Source organism: Lepisosteus oculatus, chromosome 10, assembly GCF_040954835.1.
Source record: "Lepisosteus oculatus isolate fLepOcu1 chromosome 10, fLepOcu1.hap2, whole genome shotgun sequence".
Classification (NCBI taxonomy): domain Eukaryota; kingdom Metazoa; phylum Chordata; class Actinopteri; order Semionotiformes; family Lepisosteidae; genus Lepisosteus; species Lepisosteus oculatus.
In genome coordinates, this window is record NC_090705.1 from 6,853,044 (window position 1) to 6,865,366 (window position 12,323).

A 12,323-nucleotide genomic window follows, 5' to 3' on the forward strand; every position below is an offset into this window, starting at 1 on the left:
CATAAACAACAGGTCTGAGCTGAGCTAAAATCACAGCCTGGAGGAATACGGCAGCATTCTGGCTTTGAAAGAGTGTGAACCATAAATCACACTGTCAGAGATGAGATTAAAGGCCAGTGTGGAGTTCTCTGACATTTCGGAGATTAGTCGTTTTTTTATCACCACCGATCCTAAGCGTAGCCATTGAAATATACAAAACCTAAAAATTAAAAGCATTTCTCAACAATTCTCCATCCAATCCCATAGCGAACTACTTGTTTGTAACGGGATGCCCAGACATTAAATACAAAGGGTGTAGGAATCTGTTTTGGATATGGTTTGTAAATGTGTAATAGTTCATGATTTGTTTACCAAACCACTATTATAGAATCTGATTTCCTTCAGAAATGCCTTTAATGCCTTTCTAAGAAACACAGTCACATTTTTAATTGTATTATTTGTGCTTAACATGTCTGTTTATTTTTTTAGCAACCTGGACACAGACGAACTTTGTGGTAAGTTCAGATTTTCTTCTTCTTTGCAGTAAAGGAAAGAAGCTGCTGCTGTTCTTTTTCAGGCAAATGAACATTGGCAGAGCATGTCAGTGATATTATATATCATGATATTATACATTATATATTACTATAATTTGGACACATTTGGCCACACATCTAATATAATTATGAACATTTCAGTCCCACATAAAGGACCACATATTGTTTATTTTTATCATGCTGCAGGTCTGTGTCTTTACACAAATATAGAACGTTTCTTACCCTGCTTAACTTGAAAACAGCTTATTAATACCTGCTTTTTAGTTTAGTTTTTGTTTACTAAGAATTTCTTAGGTGATAAATGTTTCAGTAATATTTGTTATTTATAAAATTAAGCTACAACTAAAATAATATAATCATTAATACTAATAGCAGCATATTTGGAGTCCTAATAAACCATTATTACTAATAATATAACTTTGAAATAAAATCCACCAAAGAAATGTTGTATTGAGATTTTTACATCCTTTTTCAGAATATTTCTCTCAGCACCTTGGAGAGTATGAAAATGTGCTTGGGGCTCTTGAAGATTTGAACATCTCGATTCTCAAAGCAATGGATAAAACCAAAAAAGTAAGATTACCAATGCCTTTATTGTACTACATTTTAAAAATTTAAAAAGTTGCAGTGCATTGCTTCTTTAAAGCCATCTAAAGTTGTAAACATTCATTTCACACATTCAGTCACACATGTGTTTGCTTTGATGACCTGGAGTTATTTAAAAATTTTTAATTTACTTAAGCTTGCTGTGGAGATCTAGTACTGTGGCTTGTATGTTCAGATAATGATAACAAATAAATCGTAAGATAAGTAAATCAAATCTAAAAAGGTGACAAAAATAAAGCTAGACGAAGTGATATGATCAAAGGTTTGTCACATGGCAGGTTTGTCATCAGATCTTGTGTAGCACTTGACGGAACAACATAGTTTCAAGACACAGAAAAACAAGAAAACTCCTTCTGGGGTAGATTTTGTGCACAGCTCTGATATTTTTGGCTGTTTGGAAAATACATTATAGATTAGTAAAACCTGGAGAAATGTCTGTGTTTACTTCAGAAATGCTCCTCTAAGAAACACGGTGTGTTTTTAACTTTACACATCCAAATACACATACAGTACATGTGTTATATTATTTGATTTGAATCAAAACTTACCACACAGAATGTCCACAAAGTACTATTGTCACGTTCGGAAACCCCTCCTCTTAAGGACGCTCCAGCCCTTCCTTGTTTTCTACTCATCCACCGCACCCGCTCCCTGTTCCAGCCCCCTTTTCAGTTCTCCTTAAAAGCCAGGCGCTCACTCTATTCCCGGGCTCTGCTCTGGTTTCTGTACCAGGCGAGTCCGGGACTTGGAAGTACCTGGTCCCGTTAAGGTTTTAGTTCCCGTTCCCGTGCCGGTCCCGACCCGGTTCCTGTTTTTAACCCCGTTTGTCTTGGATGGACCGCCCGGCTTTGGACTTTTGCCTCCTTTTGGATTCTCCCTTGGACTTATTCCTGGATTGTTTGCCTCAGCCACACCTCCCCCGAACACCAGCGCACCATGGACACGCCCCCTGTTTTCATTCCCGACTCCCGCATGCTTTTTCCCCGTGTTTTCCTCACTCTACCCCGGATCGTGTCGTCTGCATAGGGTCCTGAAAGAACGCTTTCGTTACAACTGTGGAGTTTTAAATTGTTGGGATCTAGTTCTATTGTTTGTAATTCAGTGGTGGTATGTTGGTATTTTCACCATTATATTTGATTGGGTTTTGAAATCAAAATTAGAAACTGATGGACGTTTGTTCAGCATTGACTATAAAATTTCAGTTGTTGGCATCCCACAATTTGCAAGCACTTTACAAGGTCGCAAAACAGACGTCTGCTGCTGGTTATGTAAAAATAAACATGGAAAATATATTGCATTGTTTCTGGATACAACCTCAGAACCATTCCTTCACATTTTCTGCGATTCAGTCTTTTTTAAACGAACATAAAAATTATTTTCAAAATCTTTTCATTGTCCTTACACGATGACTTACAATTTGCTGAACATCTGGTATTTATATCAGTGAGCTGCAGTTTTGAACACGATAAAATTACCTGAATCAAACCAAAGGCATCATGCAGTTTCATGCTGAGTTCCGAAAAAGAAAAAAGGTTCTTTGCAGTAGTTTATTCATACAGTAAGCAGAGAATTATCAGCATCGTTCCCACCAGCATTGCCTGTGTACATGTATTTTGCTGCAGGGGGTTAGTCTCTGAAGCTTCTTTAATTCCTTGCAATGCATAATGTCTATTTTTAGGCACCAATATTGTGGGGAATTCTGTTTCAAATCTGGGAGAATAATAATAATACCAGTTTTTTTTTCTAAACTTTCCATTGGAATAAAAAATGTTTTTACATTGCCTTTCTATACTGTAATTCACTGCCAGTCACATCAGGTCTCTTGCTGAAAGAGCAAGGCTGAACTTCAGGGAGAAGCAAGAGTGCTCAGAACAGATTAGGTTCAGTGGTGAAACTGGTACCATGCAACTGACCGTTTATGATCTTCATTATAGGGGTTTTGAGATTTTATTCTTCTAGAAGACTCAGCTAATACTCAGCTCTGCGAAATGCTAAGTAAGCAAGTGAAAAATAAGAGTGATTTATATGCTTTAATATTGGGTTGCATTAGGGACTACACCAAGGTTGCCAATCCTGTACAGGGGATGGGTGTGTCTCAAGGTATCTTTCCCAATTCAGCCCTCAACAACCTCAACCAGTGTGATTTTTACTTAACTGGAACAATTTCACCTCATCTCTCAGCTTTTCAGGTGCAGCTTTTGAAAGAGATTTGAAAGAGATCTACTGTACAGTAGACAGCTTACAGACAAATCGTCCCCCAAAATCAGGTCTGGACAACCCTGTCCTACTGTATGGTGTCGGTTGATGGTGAATGAACCATTAATGTTGCATTTTTCTCAGAGATGCATAGTGGCGAATATCTGTAAGATAAAATAGTTACAAATTTACAAAAAATCTTTAACAAAAAAATGAAAGATTATTTGTTTAGACAGTAAGAATTCAGGTTCTCAATAATGAAGTGCAAGGGTAGTATGGTGGTGCAGAGATTAGCATTACCGCCTCACAGTGTTGAAGCCTTGGGCCCAACAAATATTACAAACAATAAGAGGCCATTAGGTCCATTTAGCTGGTTTTGTTGGTAGTAGCTAATTGATCCAATTAGAAAGAAAATCCAGGAAACTGGCTTCAACAACATTGCTGAGTAGCTTGTTCCAGACACCCACAATGCTTTGTGGAGAAAAATGTTTTTTTGTTCTCAGAAACATTTTCAGAAAAGAAGAGCTCAGCTTTAAAACCACTTCCCCATAGAATACATTTGTGCCCTCTGATTCATGTTGTGCTGTTCATTCTGAAAAAAAAAATCACTATGCTGACTTGTGGACTCATTATTATTAAGTTGATATGCTTGTTCTGCACTCCTACAACACTTTGGGTAAAGAAGTGTCTTGTGTTGTTAATGCCTTTGAGGATTTTAGAAACACACATCAGGTCCCCTCGTAGTTTTCTCTGTTCATGAGCTAATACCATGTTGGTTGTAATTAAGTGTTAAAAGTACAGTATGATATCCATCCATTCATTCATTGGGATGCCAGTCTGTCACAGGGCAAACTCAGACACCAGTGCAAGTTTTCCCGGGAGCCAAGAACTGGTTCTTGCAATTCAGGATCACAGGGGAGCAGGACAAGGGACACTCTGGATGGTATATCTTTGGACTATGGGAGGAGACCTCTCAAAAACACGCCAGCTAAGCTAATTAGTATTTTGCATAGTTGTCCCAGCTTGTGCCCATGCCTGCTGGATTAGACTCCAGATCACTCTGATCCTCTTCAGGATCAAGTTGTCATGGATAAGGGATGGATTTATGGTTGAAGAAGAAGTTACTTCAGGTTGTATGACACTTCCATTGTGAGGAATAATAAAACCTCTTAGCTGACTGCCTCTGTACTGAAATTCAAAAATTTAGTTTGCAAAATGATTTTCATTGTTTTTCTTCTTTTGTTTTGAAGAGCCGAGGGAGTTATTACAATGATTAGTAATCGCAGTGTGAAGCAGGCAAATGACTTAAAGATAACATGAGAAGATCTCGCCATGCTCAGAACTATACTAAAAAGAGACAGCAATCAGTTTTGAAACATTGCTGTTATTTTCACTAGAGAGCAGATTTTATGAGTGTTTAGAACATGTACTGTAGCTCTTGGACTGACTCATTTTGACTGATTACTTAATGCAGTATGCATGTATAATTGTATAATTATTTTCTTTGAGTCTGTTTCACAACTAACATTTTGAGCAAGTTTTCTTTAATTTGTATAAGAATATTGTATATTGTTTTTAAAAAACAACAACTTATACTGTATTTATTTTTGTGTATGCAAAAAAGATGTTTTAAACATTAGGCATCCGTTTTTATAGTTATATCCTAAGTAAGAAGAAATCACACATGCTTGTATTGTATTGAAGAAATTCAAGAGACCTTTTATACATATTGTTAAATATTGTTAAATAAATATTATACTGAGATCGTTAAATATTATACTGAAGTGTAATTGTAAAGTTATAAACATTGTGGAAATTTTACTGGATTTGTTTTTTGTTGTAATTTAATAAGGCTGTTGTCTGCCGATGGGTACAGTATCTTTTGGAAAGATGCTGTGCATTCTCAATAAGTCTTTTAAGCCATAATTCTAAATGAATTGGATGAACCAATTTTTCATTGGAGATTTATTTTGTTTTGGTGCTTCCCAGCAGGATTTGGGAACTGGGCAGACTTAAACAAACAAGACAATGTATTGCCTTTACAGTATTTTTGCACATCAGTTGCTTTAGCAATGGTGAAACCCTATGGTAAGAACAAGGGGAGGAGATATGTTCATCTGCTCAGTATACTAAGACTGTAACAGTCTTTGCTTGATGAATTCTAGAAATTGTGGAGTCCCCACCTGGAACTGCAGGTTACCTCAGCTGTGGGAAAGAACCACAGATTTTCAGCTGATGTTATGGTGCGTTTTAACTTAATAATAGGGGGTATCTTGCTGTTCCAAGTAATTTTCCGTTCAGACCTTCTCTGAACCAACACTTTTCTATTGAACGTACTGACATTATTATGCACATAGGCTGCGTTGAGTGCTGCTGATTTAAAACATGCTGTTGGCTTTTCAGTGGCTGGTTAATTGTCAGATGAATTGTGTCTCATCCCATTCGTCTTAACTGCTAGTAATTGTTGCATCTACCATAATCTGAAATAATTGTATCTTCAGTATTATGACCAATGTACAGTATATATTAGTGAAGACCAAATGGAAAACATTACACATTGCTGTTTTGCTTTCATGTTTATAATGTGTATGTGTGTTGGAGATCAAAGTATGATGTGAAAAGCATCGAACATTCCCAACAATCAGTGTGTAAGTAATCAGAGTGGTGTTTTACTAGAGTAAAGGCAAAACTTACAAATGTTTGTGAGTAATAATGTTTAATAAGTGAGTGATTATGTTTGCTAACACCTATACAGCCTTTTCAAGCTCAATGTTTCCCATATACTTTTACCTGATGTTGTCTAAATCATTTGTTTTATTTGATGCTTCCACTGTCTTGGGTAATTCTCTTACTTAAGCATCATCTGCAAACGTCACTCTTTTGCTAAATACTGTATATAAGAATCTGATATAAATTAAGAACAGCAGTGGTCCTAGCACAGATCCATGTGGTACTCCAGTAATTAAATCACTCCAATTTATACATTCACACCTGACCTGTGCCCTCTGTTGTCTATCCATTAACTGTTTCTCAATCCTGTGACATGCCTCATCTTGAACGAGGATCACTTGCCAGTTTAAAAATAATATTTTATGAGGAACTTTACTGAAGTTCTTCTGAAAATTTAAATACATCATATAAATGCTGTTTGTATCCATCACTGCTGTTGCTTATTCAAAGAACCGTAACAACTGCATTAAATAAGAACTTTTATACCCTTTTTAACTCATGAAGGCTATTTCCCTGAATCCTTTGCTATGCAGATTATCCTCTGGTTTATTTGTAATTATTGTTTCCCTAACGTTTCCTGTGATAGAAGCTAGACTTAAGTGTCTATAATTACAGCCAGACCTTGATTAAGACAATGTATTTTTTCATTGTTTCATTAACACACAGTTACTGTTGTTCAGCCTTTATTTTTGTACACGGTGTGTTTTCTCTTTTACAAGGTGCAATGGGTTTGCCAAGATGTGACTTGAATCAGTTGCTCTTTTCCTGCCCCCACTCCTGCCTGGTGCTCCCACTGTATGATTGGGTATTGTCTCATAAACCTCATGTTACCTCTTGTTTTTGTCAACTCTACTGCCCTTAACAAGTGTTTACCATGAGCTCAAAGCGGAGGTTGAGATATCATTGCTGAAATAGTGATCTGTCACTTTTCAATCAGTAAAATGAAGGTTGGTTGTTGTGGTTGGTGGCTTCAGGTACAAGCTGAAGAAAGCCAAACATCGGTAAGGGTCTGCAGTGACTTAAAACATCTTTAATATTTTTTATAAAAGTCATATTGGATTAATTAGGGAGGTCACCATGTGGTGCAGAAACCTAAACTCTTATTTCATAAGACGCCTCAAATCTTTTTTTCTATTCAGACTCTATTTTTACCAGGACATTACCACTATGTGGGCTGAGGCCCCACTGTACTTGGTTCATTTAGTTACCCTTTAATGGAAGAATGCTGTATTAGCAATTTTACAGTCAACTGGTATTGTCCTGTTTTGAATGACATCTGAAAGAGTTTTATTAATGGTCTACTGTATACATAACATCTCTTGTTTTCTTATTTTAATGCTTTTAGCACGCTCAACTCTTCCGCCTCTACTTTGCTAATGTGCCATAATATAGAACTTTGTCTTTCTTTAACCTTAGACCTGTTGTTATATTCCTCCTAGGTGACCCCTGTGTAAATCAGCCACTTGTTTTCCTTCACCTCTGAAACTTTACTTTTTATTTACGTAATTCTTTACTATTCTTTTGCTACTGTGATACAGCAAAAACCACTTGTTTTACACTACAATGTGCTTTTCTTGGCCTTTTACCTGTGCTAGCAATTCATTTTATCCTGTTTCTTTGGCTGCATCCTATTCTTTTTTGTAATTTTCTTTCACTGGCAATTTTGTTAATTAATTTAACAAACTATAAGGCCACTTGACTTTGATTTACTTATAGCCGCCATCTGTTCTACACTGATTCTAAATTGTTCCATATCTGTCCAATCCAATTTCTTCTTCATTTTTTTATAGTCAGTTTTCCTGAAAACATAAACTTTTGTTCCACACTTTGACTGTACGGTTTTCAGTTATATTTTAAAGCACTTCATATTATGGCCACAGTTCCCTTGGTAGTTCTCTCACCTCTGTCTTGATTGTCTGAAAAGATTGGGCACAGGCATGACCTTCAGAAGCTACTTCAACGAACTGAGTAAGAAAGCAGTCATTAGACATGTCTAGCATTTCACTATTAGCTGCTGGCTTCCTTATTGTTTTGTTTCTGTTTTATAGTTGATATCTGAATTTCCTGGATCAAAGTATGCTTTGTAATACCATGTCTTTTGAATCTTTTTTATGAGTTTGATCCAGATCTGTTCTAATATATTGACAGCAGGTTATTTTCCTTTATGTGAATGTATGCTCTTTGACGTTTGTTGAGAAAAATGTACAGCAGGATCAATCGTAACAGTTTTGAGGGCTGTTCTATCTGTCTGCAGAAGGCACGGTCTTCTTCTCCAAGCCATAAAGACTAACACATTCCAGGGGTAAAGTGAGAGTGAAATGTTGAAATGGGTGTCCGTCTGGACACACAAAACAAATGGCTGAGTGGTTGTGTGGTTGTGAACCCCTGGTGTCTTGTCCAAAAGTACAAACCACAGAAGTCAGATACTGACCAGACCCATGGGGCTTCAAGAGGTAGAAACATGACAACACCAGGTATGAAATGACAGCAGCTGGTTTCAGCACCACCCTGAAAGTTAAAAAAGCTTGATTGTGTGCATATAGGAGTAAAGGGTAAGTTTCAGCACTTCAGGACTTCAGCTTTTGCATGTGAGGAAAGACAAATATGTAGATTTTTTTAACTGAAGCAAGTCATATACAGTAAGACACTTAAAATCTATTTGACAAACCAATAAAATAATGATCTCCAAGTGACTTGGGAGCATATGGTTTATGCAGTTTGTAAGATTTATGCAATTCCTTTTTAAGAAATACATCTTTATATTTTGTGATACACAAACTGCAGATATTTGGTTTGAGACAATGGTATGTACTGTTCTTGACTACTGCCATTTATGTACTTGGTCAGTTAATTTAATTATTAATAGGCCTTTTAAAAGTTTTGGTGTTTAGAAATATGTAACAGAAGCATTTATATATGATAACATATTAATAGAAAACAAAAATACTGTATAATGTCAATTGATTGGAAGCAGAGAATGGAAATTGGGGCCAGTATTTCTTAGATGTGAATAAATCATGACATTATCTGTGAAATTGGAAACAAAGACAAAGCTGTCTGCAATGCTTTCATGTTAAGGTACTTTTTCTTTTGGACTCAAAGATGAAACAGAATTTAGAAGCTGCTACCTCTGAGTCAAAACATTTGACTCTAAAGATGTGAATAAAAGATCTTGTTTCAGGTTGTGCCAGATGTGCTAATTGCTGTGCACAGCATTCATGAGTAAAAAAAAGTGCAAAGCATTGCCATGAGCAAAGGACCAAATTAGCTTATTTTTGTTTTGCCAAGAAATTCTCCAATGCAGGATGACTCACACCATTAAATAGAGCAGCTGAACCTGCTAGTATAACTGGGCTGATCGTGCTTTCTCTGGTACAGTATGCACTGCATGTCAGTGTGACCAAAATGATGTGTTCACAGCAATGCAAGCTCTAATTGAAAAGGCTGTGCTCCCACACTTTATGGTCGCATTTCAGGCGTACTGCATTTTCCTGAATTCTATTCCTATCTGTACTGTGCTTCTGTTATAAGCAATCGTTGTTGTATATGTTATGTTGCAAAAACATGACAACAGCATTGTGTTGTCTCAATTACAGATGTACAAACAAAGACTTTTTGTGAATACTGAATTTTAATTATTTCACTCATGTTATACTGTGTATGTGTAATGTATTTGTTTAATTACTGTCAAACTAACTGTAGTTCTGTTATTAATTTAAAATCTGCTTTTGCAAAAAGGGGTGTTAACCTTTTGAACAGCAGATGCCATTTTATACTGGATACTCATGAGTGGAATTGTAAAATACAATATGTTTATGTCTAGATTGTCTCCATTGGCCGACAAATAGTTTAAATTTAAACAAATTATAATATTCATATTTTAACCCAATGTATATTGACAAACTGAATATGTAAACATAAAACAGCAAACAGCTGATAAGCTATTTAGTTCACTAGTGTACTGTATACGTTATGTATTTTGTATCCAAGAAAGATATTTGGATGTCACCCAAAATACAGAAACGGATGTAAACAAAATAAAAATACAGAAAATACTGTATAAACTAAACCAGGCACACTACAAAAGAAAGATGGGTGTTAATCGACTAAGCGACTAGTTAGTAATATAAAGTTAATATATGGATCAGTTTAGGTCATGTCCTTTACTTTGACAAATTCCATATTACATTAATTAAAATACAGCTGGACAGAACGAGGTATTAACGAACGAGGTGGCCCTCAAAAACCTCTATAGAATTTTAAAAAATAACGTGGTACTTAGTTTGGTAAAGTACGGCATAAATGATTCTTGAAAAAAACATATTCGGTTATAGATCTGAATGCTGGAAATTCAGCTGTCAGAACAACAGCTTTTATTTAGAAAAACCTTCCAAATAAAGCAAGTATTCTAGAAATTAGTTTAACATAAAAGCAGGTATGATTTAGCAGACTATGGGTGGGGATAAATGGGTCGAAAGGGATTTCAGAACGCAGATGTGACCTGGATGTGAGAGTGAAAGCACACCAGGTTGAAGAGTCTAATTAAATAGTGTAACACTTGTTGGTTGTTATTCAGATATGCTTAAATATGAACATATCATTTGAAAATATTATTCACCGGGGTAGCAATCTTGCAGTGGTTTCTGTTTAGAAATGAAGGTCGGGCAATGTGACTAGAAGTAAAATTAAAATAATTTAAATGTCAGTGATGATAAGTTAATTTATTAATTTCTACAATAACTGAAAATAAGGGTAAAAAATGATAACAGGCTAAAGAAACAAAATAATCTCAGAACCTGAAATACAGTATATATTGGGGATTCTAATTCTAGAATTCTCCAGGGATGTGTTTCTCAACCCTCTGACTGGAAAACACCTGTGTCTTATGTTCTTGTTCCAAACTAAACTCCTACCCTATTAGTCTGACCTCTAGTTGATATTACTTTTGTTGAAGAAGTGATGAAATTGGATGGGGTTTATATTATCCCTGAAAGGATCTCTGGATTTCACACCTACCACATCATTCCAATGAGCAAATGAGTGGCATTTGGACTCGTTAGCACCCCTGCAAGCATCTTAGCATTTTTTACAACATGGAGACACAATATTGGGGTGGTATAATGAAAATCACAGAAGCTAATTTATGCATTTTTATGCTCCACTTCACATGTGTTGAAATTTAAAAATAGACGTCGAGCACTGAGAAACACAACAGGGCACAGAGTCTTGGGTTTTGCTGCGCTGATGATGCACTGTGCGCCACGCCAGTGCACATTGCAGCATGGACTACTGTGGATGCATAATGAGATCTGAGGGACATCAGATGTGTGTGAATTGAATGCTTCAATAATTCTTCTGGTGCAGATTACTCTAAAATAAGCATGAACGGAATGAAATATTGTGATTGTCATCTCAGAATGAAATGAAATTCACAAGAATTACATGAACAAATACAGTACAAGAATCTCCTGGTATAAGTGCTTATAATTAATCTTGTAATTATCTTGAACAAGACACCTTTTAATATACATGCAGCATCATCACTTTACTATTTAATTTATTGATGTTATGTATTTGTATTAAGAAAGAAACCCAACCTTGTGTTTTTTATTTACTGAAGCTGTGATGCTTTTATTGAGATCTAGGAATGAGTTAAATCTTTTCTGAGACAAAATCGTCTGTGACCCTGAAATGAGTCATATCATTATAAATAGGTAGAGCTATTTATGACTTTTACATAAGAGCCATGGATGTACCGTATATGTACGTGAGAGAGATGATGCAAAGCTGTGAGCTGCATAGTCTGAGTGGGCTGCCAGCGTCTTCATTTGACCTATAGTGGTCTTCAGGCAATTAGAACACAAACCTCATGCCACTTCCTTAAGAACAGACTTGCAGGAGCTGTCAGCTTAAAATGACACCAGGGAAAAACAGAGACTCCCTTTGAATCTCTTGCTGAAATGACTAGGGGGCTGCTTTGTCAGTTTGGTGAAACAAAAACAATGTGAATTTACAATGCATGTCATCATAAAAAAACATTCTGAGAATTAGTCTGGCAACAGGCAGCTTGGCAGCTGTTTTCTATAATGGCTGGGTCGTTGTGAGATTATAAAATGAGTGGCTACTGGTACCAGTGACCACATACTTGGCTGAGAAGCTACTATATAAACATACATTTAAATGTGTATATACAGTATATATCAGTCAAATTCTGTATTTGCTTGTTAAGCAAAAAAAGCTTTGTTGTCTGCAGAAACA

At 36.1% G+C, this 12,323-nt stretch overlaps 1 protein-coding gene across 2 annotated transcripts in view; it reads left to right on the forward strand.

Moving 5' to 3' along the window:
• necab1 (N-terminal EF-hand calcium binding protein 1) overlaps positions 1-12,323 on the forward strand; it is a 59,726-nt gene that overhangs the window by 25,574 nt on the left and 21,829 nt on the right. For both annotated transcript variants that reach the window (XM_069194798.1, XM_006636000.3), the window contains 2 exons: positions 469-494; positions 1,009-1,106. In XM_069194798.1, the coding sequence (XP_069050899.1) occupies positions 469-494; positions 1,009-1,106 (124 nt within the window). The remainder of the gene's footprint in view (positions 1-468; positions 495-1,008; positions 1,107-12,323) is intronic.